The 14,403-nt window shown below is 42.9% G+C and overlaps 1 protein-coding gene across 5 annotated transcripts in view; it reads left to right on the top strand.

Moving 5' to 3' along the window:
- Positions 1 to 13,997, top strand: part of LOC133477046 (ankyrin-2-like) — a 100,868-nt gene extending 86,871 nt beyond the window's left edge. For all 5 annotated transcript variants that reach the window (XM_061771313.1, XM_061771316.1, XM_061771318.1 and 2 more), the window contains 5 exons: positions 5,873 to 5,956; positions 6,361 to 6,525; positions 9,181 to 9,351; positions 9,488 to 9,579; positions 12,105 to 13,997. In XM_061771313.1, the coding sequence (XP_061627297.1) occupies positions 5,873 to 5,956; positions 6,361 to 6,525; positions 9,181 to 9,351; positions 9,488 to 9,579; positions 12,105 to 12,318 (726 nt within the window). In that variant the 3' untranslated portion in view covers positions 12,319 to 13,997. The remainder of the gene's footprint in view (positions 1 to 5,872; positions 5,957 to 6,360; positions 6,526 to 9,180; positions 9,352 to 9,487; positions 9,580 to 12,104) is intronic.
- The last annotated feature ends 406 nt before the right edge of the window (positions 13,998 to 14,403 follow it).

Below are 14,403 nucleotides of genomic sequence, written 5' to 3'. Positions count from 1 at the left end.
TATCTGTTTCACCAGATTCATCAGTGTTGCATCTAAAGTTTGTTGATCAGTATCGTGATGAGATCAAACCAGATTCTCCCAAATCTATTGCCCTTGACAGTGAAACTCATGACACACTGCGCCATCAAAACATGGTTGTCCAGTCATTTAGTGACTCCTGCTTTTCTAATTCAAGACAATCTTCCCCTGGAATTCCTGATTCAGTCGAAGATTCAGTACAATGTTTAAAACACCAACAATCTCAACACGGTCTCATAGGTGAAAGTGTTCCCACAGACCAAAGACTTGCCCACAACCCAATCCACAGGAGATTAATGGCACACATATTTGATCCAGTCTATAAGGGAAAACATGTCTGTGACACAGTCACGTTTAGTCTAACTACTTTTGATAGAGGCTTTCAAAAGACTTCTGAGCAAAACAACTTTGAATGTTTAACAGCTATTGGGGAGACGCAATTTGTTGAAGAATCTTGTAATTTTGAAAGCATGGACAGCATCGAGCCTCGACTGAATGAGGCCATGACTGGCAATGCTAGCCAGCCAGAGTTGAGTTCCATGCCATCTGTGGAAGAAAACATGGACTTTCATCACACTGTCAAAGGCATGGAGGCCTTCAGCAAACAAACTCAAACAAGGAGTGAAACAATGGAACCAAGATCGCTTTTGCTTGAGCATGAAGGGACAGACACTATATCCCCATTAATGATGACACACAGCCAAGATGTCCTTTTCAAAGACATGAAAAGACAGTCAGTGAGAATGGACAAAAAGTTTCAAGTTCTGCCGGTAAGACAGCAGAAGGTCTTGCTATGCAGAGAATGCAGTGTTGCTTCATATAATTAATAATGTTGGCACTATATTGTATATTGTTGGAATTAATGCTTTACCTCAAGCTTTTACTAATTGCACACAATGGTCCCACTGCCATGGCGTGTTCATATTAAAGCAGAAGGAATGGTTTTCTTTCGGGATTGCCATACAGCTGTAGCGCAGCAACTGTCATAACTAATATTCAGTAATGTGCTCACCATTTTAATGGGGAATGTGCTCTCTGCACTGATGTTATAAGAGAGCATCAGCCATTTACAGGAGGTCCTTGGTTTACGATGGTATCAATATACGAGGTTTGGAGGTTACGATAGAGATGGGAAGGATGTGCAGCAGGTTAGGGGGATTAAGGATAGAGATGGAAATATGTTGACTGGTGCCAGCAGTGTGCAAGCTAGGTGGAAAGAATACTTCGAGGAGTTGATGAATGAGGAAAATGAGAGAGAAGGGAGAGTAGAAGAGGCAAGTGTGGTGGACCAGGAAGTGCCAATGATTAGTAAGGGGGAAGTTAGAAAGGCATTAAAGAGGATGAAAAATGGAAAGGCAGTTGGTCCTGATGACATTCCTGTGGAGGTACGGAAGCATCTAGGAGAGGTGGCTGTGGAGTTTTTGACCAGCTTGTTCAATAGAATTCTAGTGCGTGAGAAGATGCCTGAGGAATGGAGGAAAAGTGTACTGGTGCCCATTTTTAAGAACAAAGGTGATGTGCAGAGCTGTGGGAACTATAGAGGAATAAAGTTGATGAGCCACACAATGAAGTTATGGGAAAGAGTAGTGGAGGCTAGACTCAAGACAGAAGTGAGTATTTGCGAGCAACAGTATGGTTTCATGCTTAGAAAGAGTACCACAGATGAATTATTTGCCTTGAGGATGTTGTTGGAAAAGTACAGAGAAGGTCAGAAGGAGCTACATTGTGTCTTTGTAGATCTAGAGAAAGCCTATGACAGAGTACCCAGAGAGGAACTGTGGTACTGCATGCGGAGGTCTGGAGTGGCAGAGAAGTATGTTAGAATAATACAGGACATGTACGAGGACAGCAGAACAGCGGTGAGGTGTGCTGTAGGTGTGACAGAAGAATTTAAGGTGGACGTGGGACTGCATCAGGGATCAGCCCTGAGCCCCTTCCTGTTTGCAGTGGTGATGGATAGGCTGACAGATGAGGTTAGACTGGAATCCCCGTGGAGCATGATGTTTGCAGATGACATTGTGATCTGCAGTGAAAGCAAGGGAGCAGCTGGAGGAACAGTTAGAAAGATGGAGGCATGCACTCAAAAGAAGAGAAATGAAGATTAGCCGAAGTAAAACAGAATATATGTGCATGAATGAGAGGAGTGGTGGGGGAAGAGATAGCAAGGGTGGATGACTTGAAATACTTGGGGTCAACCGTCCAGAGCAATGGTTAGTGTGGTCAGGAAGTGAAGAAACGGGTCCAAGCAGGTTGGAACGGGTGGAGGAAAGTGTCAGGTGTGTTATGTGACAGAAGAGTCTCTGCTAGGATGAAGGGCAAAATTTATAAAACAGTGGTGAGGCCAGCCATGATGTACGGATTAGAGACAGTGGCACTGAAGAGACAACAGGAAGCAGAGTTGGGGGTGGCGGAAATGAAGATGTTAAGGTTCGCTCTCGGAGTGGCCAGGTTGGATAAAATTAGAAATGAGCTCATCAGAGGGGCAGCCAAGGTTCGATGTTTTGGAGACAAAGTTAGAGAGAGCAGACTTCGATGGTTTGGGCACGTCCAGAGGAGAAATAGTGAGTATATTGGTAGAAGGATGATGAAGATGGAGCTGCCAGGCAAGAGAGCTAGAGGAAGACCAAAGAGAAGCTTGATGGATATCGTGAGGGAAGACATGATGGCAGTTGGTGTTCGAGAGGAGGATGCAGGAGATAGGCTTACATGGAAAAGGATGACGCGCTGTGGCGACCCCTAACGGGACAAGCCGAGAGGAAAAGAAGAAGAAGGAGGTTACGAACGCAATTAAGTAGTCTGCGCAGCGGAGTAAGAATACGTCGTCATGCGGCACAAGGAGGCAGGCTCAGTTACTGCCGTCCTTATTCTTTTTCATTTGATTGTTTTGTATGTATGGCCCATTAGTGTTTCTTCATACACTTACTTACTGTAATTGTTACTTTACTACTGCGTAAACACAGGTTATTAATAGAGTACAGCACTTTCCGACTTGCATACAAATTCAGGTTGCACTGCCGGCGTAGGAACAAAACTCTTGTCGTAAACCAAGGACACCCAGTAAATTAAAAGATGCATGTCCACCCTCACTTAACACATAATCCAGATTGTGACACAAGTTCACTTGTGCCATGCCCTGTAATATGTCATTGTATTTTCAATGATGTGCTATTGATAGGCAATTTAAATTTTCTCTATCATTATTGTTGTTGACAGTTAGAAAATACCACTGGAATGACCTACAGTAAATGCTCGTGGCCTATAAGTGAATTTTTGCATCAGAGACAGTGCTCTGACACCTGGCCTCCACATAATGCATGTTTCATTTTACTCTCCTTTTTCATCAGTCACAAATCATTTTCATTTTTTTCCATTCCATCATATCCTGCAGGTATCAACATCATCATCTGGGGAAAATCTTTCCAAACCTAAAGATAAAAAAGATCCGGATTTGGAGTGTTTTGTAACAAACATACTTTTAATGCCTTGTAACACAAACGCACTCTGTGGAAATATAGAATTACCCACTGCCGATACTTTTTATCAGAGTAAAACACATTCTGAGATCATGATGATTAGTGAAATTGGCCCACCACAAACTACAGACAAAGAAGTTCTAGTATTCCCTGAACAAAGTGAAGGTGAAGGGTTCAGCTCAATGACCAAAGACTCCGCTCAAGAAAGTGGTGAGGAGGAAATTATCACATCATCAAACCCCACACCAACTCCACCAGGTTCAGGATCTTCACAACTGCACTGCTTACTGTCAGATCTAGAAGAGATTAAAATTACGCAATATGAAAAGTTTGGATCAAAGATCATGTGTACACCTTTATCGCGACCCAATGACAAAAGCTCTGACGGTGATAAGATTCATGAATGCAAAGAACGTCAACTTAGAGATAGATGTTCCACAGATAATGTAAGTATCAGCATGCAGCAAGAAGATACAAACCAGACAAATGGCACAATCACATGGCCTGCACACCTTCAAACATTTGACCAGGATGTCACTGAAGAAGTCTCACTTGATCCCACAACTACACAGTCAACCTTTGGTCGAGAACCTATTATCTCACCCACTGAAGACCTGTCAAGTGCAGAATATTCAAAAAGAGGTCATGATATTTTGGAGCAGTCACTGAATTTTACTTCAGATGTCGCTAAACCAATCTTCCTCGAAGTTTCTGAAGAAGTGCCAAGTAATCTGTGTGAGGAATATTTTAAAAACGATGTCATTCAAGGTCAAGAGCATGAACCAAATTTTCTGTCTTATGAAAGGGAAGACACAACAAGGAAGAGTCGCCGAGATTTATGCAAGGAAGTGTCAGACATGCCGAGTCAAGAAACAGCTATTTTTGAAAGACGGTTTAGCTTTGAGCAACTGATACCGTGCTCCATTTCAGCGAAGGTTGAGGGGTCCTCACATGAGATTAGTCCGTTGGTGAGTGTACATCATCAGGAAACAACCACCTCTGGAACGCAATCTGATGATTCCTCAAATGAGGTTAATACAAGAGCGAATTTGCAACATTTGGAAGAATCCTTCACTCCAGTGGACAATGATGGACCTGATTCTCATCTTAGCTCAGTTAAAACCAACACAGCAATGACTTTATTCACCTCTGATGAGGAGTACACCATCTTACCTGCCTATGCAGCAACCTCTTCTACCACAACCACCTTGACCCACATGCGCCCGGCATATGAAGATGTTGTCTGCAGTGGTGCACATGGTTCAGCCTCTGAATATTCATATCCAGAGCCTTACTTTGACTGCAGGCAGGCTGCATCAGATTTCTCAGAGACTGAGCTTGATGAACCAAAGTTCAGATCTAGCTCAAATAAAGGTCATCTTGGGGATTACCTCAGTCACCCAGGAGAGAAAGAAACTGTGTATAGACAGGTGTTGCTGTCTTCTGGAAGTGAAGATTATGAGGATGCTTCTGTTGTTCACGAAGTTGTACCCATCGAGAGTGAAGATGTATTATTCCGCTCAGAGGCATCTGCTGAAGAATTCACCTTGTGTGAACTGCCCAGCTCCAAAATGAGAGCATATGATGATACGCATTCTCTGACAAGGGTAAGGCTAGATTTAGTGGACTGTCCTGGTCTTGCAAGCTTTGCTTAACCAAATGTTATATTTACCTCATAAAGGACTGACTGCTAAACCTCTGGCTACATGGATGGAATCTTCATAACCCTCAATTTTATTTGGGATTTCTCATTTAACCAGTCCTACCTCAGCATGTATCATACTCATGTTAAACCAAAGCTACCGCTTTCATAATCACCTGTCAGATCATTTAGTAAACATATGCATGTTATTTTTGATGAAACTAACAGACTGTTATGTTGTACTGTCCAGTGTATGAAATGAAAAAAATCTCTGGAAAGGACACCATACTACTTTGTTTCTTGCTTGCGTTGCTTCCCAAAATTTATTCATTTGGATATGTTCTTCGTAATCGTAATGGATTTTGTTCTACTTGGTCAGGAGATCAACTCAGAGATTGGCTCAATGTCTGAAAGTTCTGATGATGAATTTTTGAGTACCAGAATTGTGCGAAGGAGAGTTGTCATTCAGGTATCCACCCCAACATGATTGAAGGTGGAGGGATGGAGCATGAAGGGTGTGATTTTAACCATACTAGGTTTTCAATGTCAACTTTCAATTGCCGTCTAACAGCTTTAGACTAATCACAGAGGATAAAAAATTGGGTTATAAAAGGTGATGTTGTGTTTACCAGCGCGTATTTCTTCCATTTGCGCACATTTTCCCTGAGAATACAACTTAAAATGTTACAGCCCTCCTATCCCAATTTTATTCAGGAAATCTGTCTTTTTTCTGTTACAGGCTGATGAAATGCCTGACCTTCCGACTCAGACTGTGACAGAAGAAAAGTACCAAGATGAAAATGGGCACATTGTTGTCAAAAAGGTACAGTAGGATTTTTTTGGAAAGATTTGGCACATTAAAAATGACATACAACTATAGTGCAAAAACATTACGCCACTTCAAGCGTTGTTTTAATGCCCTTTTCACAGTGGTTTGACACAGTAAATTTCTTAAGAGTAGTACATCTAGTTATTAGGATCACACAAATAGAACTAAACCATTTTCCAAGATTCTTTATAGAGGGTTAGTGGATGGTCCATGGAAGAACCCATTACATATTGGTGAAGATGCAGATAAAGGTGCAAATACATAGATTTCAGACTTTTCTTTTGTACTATGTATTTGAACTGAGGGGAATATAGTAAGAAGCATTGAGCATTAATCTATATAAGCCTCACTGCTACATTGGCCACTAGATTTCTAAGTGGATTTTTGACCTTCCTCAGGTTACTCGAAAGATTATTCGCAAGTGTGTTTCGTCGGACGGTGTGGAACGGGAGGAGGTCTCGGTCGAGGGATCCCCACAGAGGTCCATAAGTGTTGGAGAGGGAGACGGATACTCCAAAGTGGTGAAGCGCACTGTTCTAAAGAGTGAGGGAGACCATACAGAGGTATGTGTGTCTACTCTATATTCAGACTGGCCAATATGGCCTAAAATTCAATTATTGAGTTCCTTCACAGTAACGGTATACAGTATAATGAGATCGTAAGTGTTTGAATTATTTCTGAATGAGTTCATAATCCCTTAGCAAACCTTGATTATTATTTTTTTTAAACAGATATGATACAGATATACTTTGATCAAATTTACTGTGCAGATCTCAAAAGTAAAATTCAGCATTCTGTGGTGTAAAATAGTGCAGACAAACAAACAATTTCTGATATAAATATTTAAGAAACACTAAAACGCACGCCCGCAACCCTTGTGAGGATAAGCGGTACAGAAAATGGATGGATGGATGGATAATTTTTATTATTTTTTTTTATCTTTATTGAGATTCAGACTTGATCAGTCGAACAGAACAAAGTTTCTAGAAGGGAGAGAGAAACAAAGACAAAAGACAGAGCACTCATTGTAAACAGGATGAGAGAAGTAAATCATTACATCATATCCAACAAGGAAACATTAATATGAGTGTTGCATGGGGCTGTAGTGCTACACCGTGTGAAGGAAGGACAGGACAAAATAGAACAGGACAAGGACAGGAGAAGAAGCATGCAGGACCAGGGTCGTGAACCCGGCTGTACAACTTAAGTGTAGTGGCTTTAATTATGTAAATTATAGAAGTCTACAAGGCGAGAGTATATGTGAAGGGATACACAACCGATTTGCATATTCATGAGTTATTTGTTGCAGTAAGTGCGTGACCCCTCACCCAGTGAAAGAGTCCTACGGCTGTGTGCCTGTGGATACATGCAAGTGAATTGACACCGTTTTACATGCACAAAGACTGACAAAAGTATCCTGTAATTGCTGTGCCTGCACCGCGGAGGTTGAGGACCCCACCCAATCAATCAAGGGGCGGGATCGGGTCCAGGGGTCCACCCGAGAGCAGCCCGGCGGACGGACACATGCCGCACCGAGGGACCCAGGGCGGTCCGCCGCCCCCAACCCCAACTCCACCCCCAGGATAGCCAGACCCCCCCCCCAACCCGCAAGGCCTGCGATGCAGCCAGTCCCCGCCCAGCCCGAGGGCGGGATAGTGTCCCTTGTTTGTTGGAAAGGAGGGCGGATAGGGGCACCCGACAAGGGAACAATAAGGGGGGGAGGACACAAGGAGCAGCCGCGGGCCTTGAGAGGTCAGCCTCAACACCAAGCAGTCATCGGGAGCACCGCCATGCAAGAAAGTGAGACCCACCTCCCCCCTGTTACTATGACTGCCAGGTCCCTGACTGGTGCAGTCATTGGCCCTAACCAGTGCCCCCCCCCCCCCCCCCCCCCCCACACACACACTCCCGAGTGGTGTGGTGCATTAAAATCTGGAGAGGTCAGTGAGCCGAGGGGGTGGGGCAGGGCTGCCAGGCAGTACTGCCTAACAGCCAAACCCCCTCCACCCACGACCCACCGCCCCCCAGAGATAGGTGTATGTGGTGCATTAAAACATGGGGAGTGTGTGTGATGCATTGTTCCACAGCCAGGACGAAAACCACACTGTTCCTCCTGGATCTGAGATTTGACTTCCCGACGGACCCTCCTCTCTAGTAGCCTTGAATAGACCAGGCTGATCCCCCTGTAGTTGGAACACACCCACCAGTCCCCCTTCTTAAAAAGGGGGGCCACCACCCCAGTCTGCCAATCCACAGGCACTGTCGCCGATGTCCACGCGATGTTGCAGAGGCGTGTCAACCAGGACAGCCCCACAACATCCAGAGCGTTTCGGAACTCCGGGGGCGAATCTCATCCACCCCCGGGGCCTTGCCACCGAGGAGCTTTTTAACCACCTCGGTGACCTCAACCCCAGAGATAGGAGAGCCTGCCTCAGAGAACCCAGACTCTGCTTCCTCATGGGAAGGGGTGTTGGTGGAATTGAGGAGGTCTTCGAAGTATTCTCCCCACCGACTCACAACGTCCCAAGTCGAGGTCAGCAGCGCCCCATTCCCACTATACACAGTGTTGATGGTGCACTGCTTCTCCCTCCTGAGACGCCGGATAGTGGACCAGAATTTCTTCGAAGCCATCCAGAAGTCTTTTTCCATGGCCTCACCAAACTCCTCCCATGCCCAAGTTTTTGCTTCAGCGACCACCAAAGCAAGTCCAATGACACGACCACAAAGTCGAAAAACAAAGGCACCAGGCGCTCGCCTTCGAGCCCCACCTCCAGGCCTGGCTCCAGAGGGGGGCCCCGGTGACCCGCGTCCGGGCAAGGGAAAACTGAATCCATCGTTTGTTGTCATCATAAGGGGTCTTTGAGCCGTGCTTTGTCTGGTCCCTCACCTAGGGCCTGTTTGCCATGGGTGACCCTACCAGGGGCTTGAAACCCCAGACAACTTAGCTCCTAGGATCATTGGGACATACAAACCCCTCCACCACGATAAGGTGACGGCTTCCAGGAGGCGGAGTTCAAATCTACTGAAGGACAAATTTATACTACCATTTATCTCATATATACCACATATTACTGTGTAAACTGCACACCCTTAATCTACAGTAATAGCAAAATTTCATCATAGTCATTTAATGCCCTTTATATCTGAAAAACTGGAAGACACATGCTCATTTTTGTTAGTTGGGCTTTTGTCGTGATGTGAAACGTTTTGTTGCCTAGGTTACCTTTGCAGAAAGTGAGGGTTTCTCAGCATCACAAGAGACCGCTGAGGTGCGTAAAGTCAGTCTGGCAGAAAGTACCATTGTCGTAGAGGGTAAAAGAACTGTCACACACAAAGGGGAATTGTCTTTGGACTCCGACCTCCCCACAGCCCAAGAGGACTTCAAACAGGTTTGTTTCTCACTTTTGTCACAATTGTTTACAACAAGCTGATTGAAAAAAAAAATCATCAATTGACTTGCATTTCAGTCAGTTCTGGGGTGTTTTTTTTTGTTTGTTTGTTTTTTGCCTCCTTCTATGCCACCAGGCACTCGGTTATATAGGTGGTTTTACCAGAGCAGAGCTCCCCCATGTGGTGGAAAGTGAGACTGTCAAAGATGATGGAACTGTGGTCACGAGGTGTGTGGGAGTTGGAGCGCACGTGTTTGTTTTTATTTGTGTGTTCTTGCATTGAGACTTGTTTGGTTGAGTTTGTAGTGATTGCTGTGTCGTAGATTTCCTACTGACAATTGCGTCTTGGATTGAAGTGGGATGTAAAAATCTATTTATTCTCATATGGATAAAGCAGTACACCATAAATATTCCACAAGCACACTTCAGCAGTTTTTTCCCCATATGGGTCAGTTTATCATTAAGTCTTTAAGAATTTGGCTGTGAAATATCTGCATTATATTTAGTCATATTTATTCCAGCTTGTCTCCTATGCTGGACATTTGTTCTAGTCTTCTTGAAGCCAGAGAAGACACCTCACAAAGGTTATTATTCTGGATTTAATAACATTTTTTGTTGGTTTGTGCAATGAGAAAGTGGGGTTTGTGTGTGATCACTTGAGAGCGTGGCATTTTTTGTTAGTCTCCTGTAAACCACTTATATACAGGAGTAGCTGTTATGTAGAGTCAAGTATTCTCGTTGATGTTGTTCTGCATCAAAACATGCAAAATGTTTTGTCTTCACAGTGCTATGTGTCAGTGCAATTAAATTCTACTATAAACTATAATAGTACTCAGTCAAGTGCAGACCTATGTCAACTGTGGAACCGCAGTTTGTATCTCTTCGACCAGCAATGATGTCACAGTTTAGTCATGAGGTTGTAGCACATGCAGTACTGTGAAAAAGTATTGGCCCCCTTCTCAAATTTTTATACTTTTGCATAGTTGCCCCACTTTAAGACCATCAAACAAATGTAAATATCAGACAAATATAACCCAAGTGAACTTTAAATGCTGTTTTTAAAGGATGATTTCATTTATTAAGGAAAAAAAATGTTCAGTTAACTGGCCTTGTGTGAAAAAGTAATGTCCCCCTAAACCTAAGAACTGGTTGGGCCATCCTCAGCAGCAACAACTGAAATCAAGCTTTTTCTATAACCGGCAATCAGTATTTTACATCTCTGTGGAGATATTTTGGCCCACTCTTCCTTGCAGAATTGTTTGAATTCGGCGAAATGGAGGGTTTTCGAGCACGAACGGCCTTTTGAAGGTCATGCCACTCCATTTCAATCGGATTCAAGTCTGGACATTTACTAGGCCACTCCAAAACCTTCATTTTGTTTTTTTAAAGCAATTCAGAAGTTGACTTGCTGGTGTGTTTTTGGATCGTTATCCTGCTGCAGAACCCAAGTGCGCTTCAGCTTGAGGTCACAAACTGATGGCTGAACATTCTTCTTCAGGATTTTCTGTTAAAGAGCAGAATTTATGGTTCCATCACTCACAGCAACCAGGTCCTGAAGGAGCAAAGCAGCCCAAGACCATCACACTACCACCACCATGTTTCACTGTTGGTATGATGTTCTTTTTCTGAAATGCTGTGCAACATTTAGGCCAGATGTAAAGAGACACACACCTTGCAAAAATTCTCGTCAGTCCATATAATACTCTCCCCCAAAGTATTGGGACTCATTCAGATGTGTTTTGCAAACGTAAGACAAGCCTTTATGCACTTTTTGGTCAGCAGTGGTTTTGGCCTTGGAACTCTGCCATGGATGCCATTTTTACCCTGCAGTCTCTTCCTTATTGTTGTCATGAACAACTGACCTTTAACTGAGGCAAGGGAGGCCTGAAGGTCTTTACAAGTTGTCCTGAGTTCCTTTGTGGCCTCCTGGATGAGTCATTGCTGTTGTATTGGGCTAATCTTTGGAGGCCGGCCACTCCTGGGAAGGTTCACCACGGTTCCATGTTTTCTCCATTTGAGGTTAATTGCTCTCCCTATGGTTCGCTGGAATCCTAAAGCTTTAGAAATGGCTTTTGTAACCCTTTCCGGACTGAGAGATGTCAATTACTTTATTTCTCGACTGTTCTAGAATTTCTTCGGATCGTGTCATTTTGTCACAGCTTATTTAGATCTGTTGTCCGACTTGATTTTGTCGGGCCAGATTCGGTTTAAGTGATTTCTTGGTCTGGAGGTAATCAGGCTTGGGTGCGATCAGTGAAAATTAACCAACAACTGTGATGAGTCAGAATTCATTCATGATTAACATGGGGGGGAGGGGGTAATTATTTTTCACACAGCACCAGGTAACTGAAGTTTTTTTATTTTCCTTAATAAATGAAATCACCATTTTAAAACAGTATTTTAAGCTCACTTGGGTTATATTTGTCTGATATTTATGTTTTTTTGTTTTGTTGTATTTGGATGATCTTAAACAAAGTGGAGAAACTATGCAAAAATATAAGAATTTGAGAAGGGGGCCAATACTTTTTCCTGGCACTGTACGTAATGGCCAATCACATTGCCCTCATGTCATCCTGACTTCTCACATGGCATCTTTGCATGGCTTGCTTTGTTATGCTCTGATGCATTAACAGGAGTTAGGGTTCTCAATTGTTTTCTTTCTTGATGACAGCATTCACCCACAATTTCTGGAGGCATCCCTTTGTTTCTGTGGACTTAAATGTTCTTCCGTTTTTGGTCTTCTCCATGCGCAGGGCCCACATGCGTAAAGGTCAGACCGTCAGACGGACGGTGGTGCAAGGTGCTGGGCAGCGCAAACAGGTCTTTCTCGAGCAAGTGGACGGCCCCACGAAAGGTTCCAAACCACACGAACTCCAGCAGCATCTGCACCAGCTGTTTCACCACTACTATGAAGAACACCAGGAGGACCACGATGACGATAATGAAGACGAGGAAGAGAGAGAGTAGAAGAATGTGGAACACACTCCCTTGCTACACTAACTATCCTATGCATTTGCCACATGCAATCCCAGCGTGCACCTCAAAGCTACCACAGTCTTCCCATTTAAGTCTGGAAAGATTTTTTGAAATTTTCAGTTTCCTTCCTTTGCTGGTGTTACATATTCATTAATTTCTTTGTTCTGACATAGTTGTTTTTTTTGCCTTTTTTGTGACCAAAGAATATCTTTCCTGATCAATTTTAGGTTTTGTGTCAACATAGTCTACATTTATTTTTTGTCTTTATTATGTGGTAAAGCAACAAAAATATCAGAAATAAACAAGAAATGCTATTCAGTTATAGCCCACACTGAACACTTCACCTAAAAAAATACTCTCCTCAATGGATGCTTGAACGAAAAAAAACAAAAACTGAAAAGTTATTCACGCGACACTGCCTCTCACCGCCAGACTTAGTGAGATCTTCTTGGCGAAGAAAAGTCACTGAACTAAAGTCAGATTATACACAAGTGTATTTATTTAACTCCGATCGCTGCTGCTGCTGTTGTGTTTTTGTGTAGGCTCTGTGTAATGTGTCTTTCAGGCATTCTGATAGTATCTAACCTAATCTAGATAATACTGACATCTGTAGCCTAGGAATGATTAATTAATCATGTGAAGTCGAGCGGGCATGACTAATCAACATCTGTCATTATGATCCTGGCTTTGTAGTTTTTGTCCATTTCCACCCCGTGCTGCGCCTTTCTAATCCTTGTGTTACGTTTGATTCGAGGAGACTTTTGTTGGCACTGTGTCCTAAATTATTGATCATAGCTCTTATGGTATGAATGGTGAGCGTGTGAGGAAATTTCACGTTGTTTTATTTTAGAGGGCTATTTTATGTACTAGATAACAAATCCTCAGAAAAGGAGGAACAAAGGTGGTTGAAATAGCCTTTTGAAGTACTTTTTTTTTTTTTATTATTTACCTTCAGTGACTCCATTGGATTCCCACCGCACCCCTAATTTCTGACGCTATAATGTTTTGTTTTTTTTTTAGGCCAGTGAAAAGCTATTTATTGGGAAAATATGGCACATAAAGTGATGGTGGTTCCGGTGTATGTATTTATTTAATATTAACATGCTTGTTTTTGTTGAGTGTGCGACTGTGAGTGAAAGTTCTTTTTTTTTTTGAGTGAATAGAGATTTATTTTACACATGCTGTATTTGCACTCCTGAATGTCAGGGATGGAACGCCTCCATGCTTTTAGTGCACCCGCAGAGTTTCAGTCAAGTATCACTGATCGTCTAATTCTTTGGCAGGACAGATGGCGAGTAGTCACAAGCATATTGAGACCGTTTGAGAGAGCTTCAACAAAACTTATTCCCGCTCAGAGCATCGCTACGGTATGGAACTCAACGTAATGTTTTTATTTCACTATCACGATTTCCTTTTGAGAGACGAGGAGTGGGGGGCGGGCGGGGGGTGGGGGACTGGGAGTTCACTGTGACAGGTATACTGTACTTTTAATTTGAAAAATCAGCACCCCCTTTTTTCTGTGATGCAGACAGTTATATAGTCATATGATGCATATGTATAAACATCTATAAGGGCATGTATTGCTGTTCAAAAGTAAAACAAAAAAAAGATAAAAACAAAATGGCTGCAGTGTGTTTATGGCTGATAGAGAATAAAAGTCTATGAAGTAAGTGTCTTTTTGTGCCTCGTCTATTTCTATTTTATCCAGCTTGATCGATTGCTGGTCCAATACAACAAAGAAAACGATTGGGGGAGTTTCTGCATTAATCCAAAATGTATTAAAAATCACTCAAAAAGATTTTATAATATCACTCAATCTATGAGCTAAATATCAGATGCTTATTTCAGTTTAGAGCAGGAAACGAGAGTAATCGTCTCTCTCCTACGTGGCGGCCATGTTGGGGAGGTCGATGTTCCGATTGAAGTCAATGCATGGACCCTGAAATTAAGTCGGAACTTGTTTATTTCTCAACCGATGTTTATGAGGATTACTGTTTTGTAAACGGCAAAACGTATGCTATCAATCCAAAACATTTGGGGAAAAAAAGCGAATGACATAATATCAAAAAGCTGCGG

Source organism: Phyllopteryx taeniolatus, chromosome 4, assembly GCF_024500385.1.
Source record: "Phyllopteryx taeniolatus isolate TA_2022b chromosome 4, UOR_Ptae_1.2, whole genome shotgun sequence".
Lineage (NCBI taxonomy): Eukaryota > Metazoa > Chordata > Actinopteri > Syngnathiformes > Syngnathidae > Phyllopteryx > Phyllopteryx taeniolatus.
This window is presented reverse-complemented; position numbering and strand designations above follow the sequence as displayed.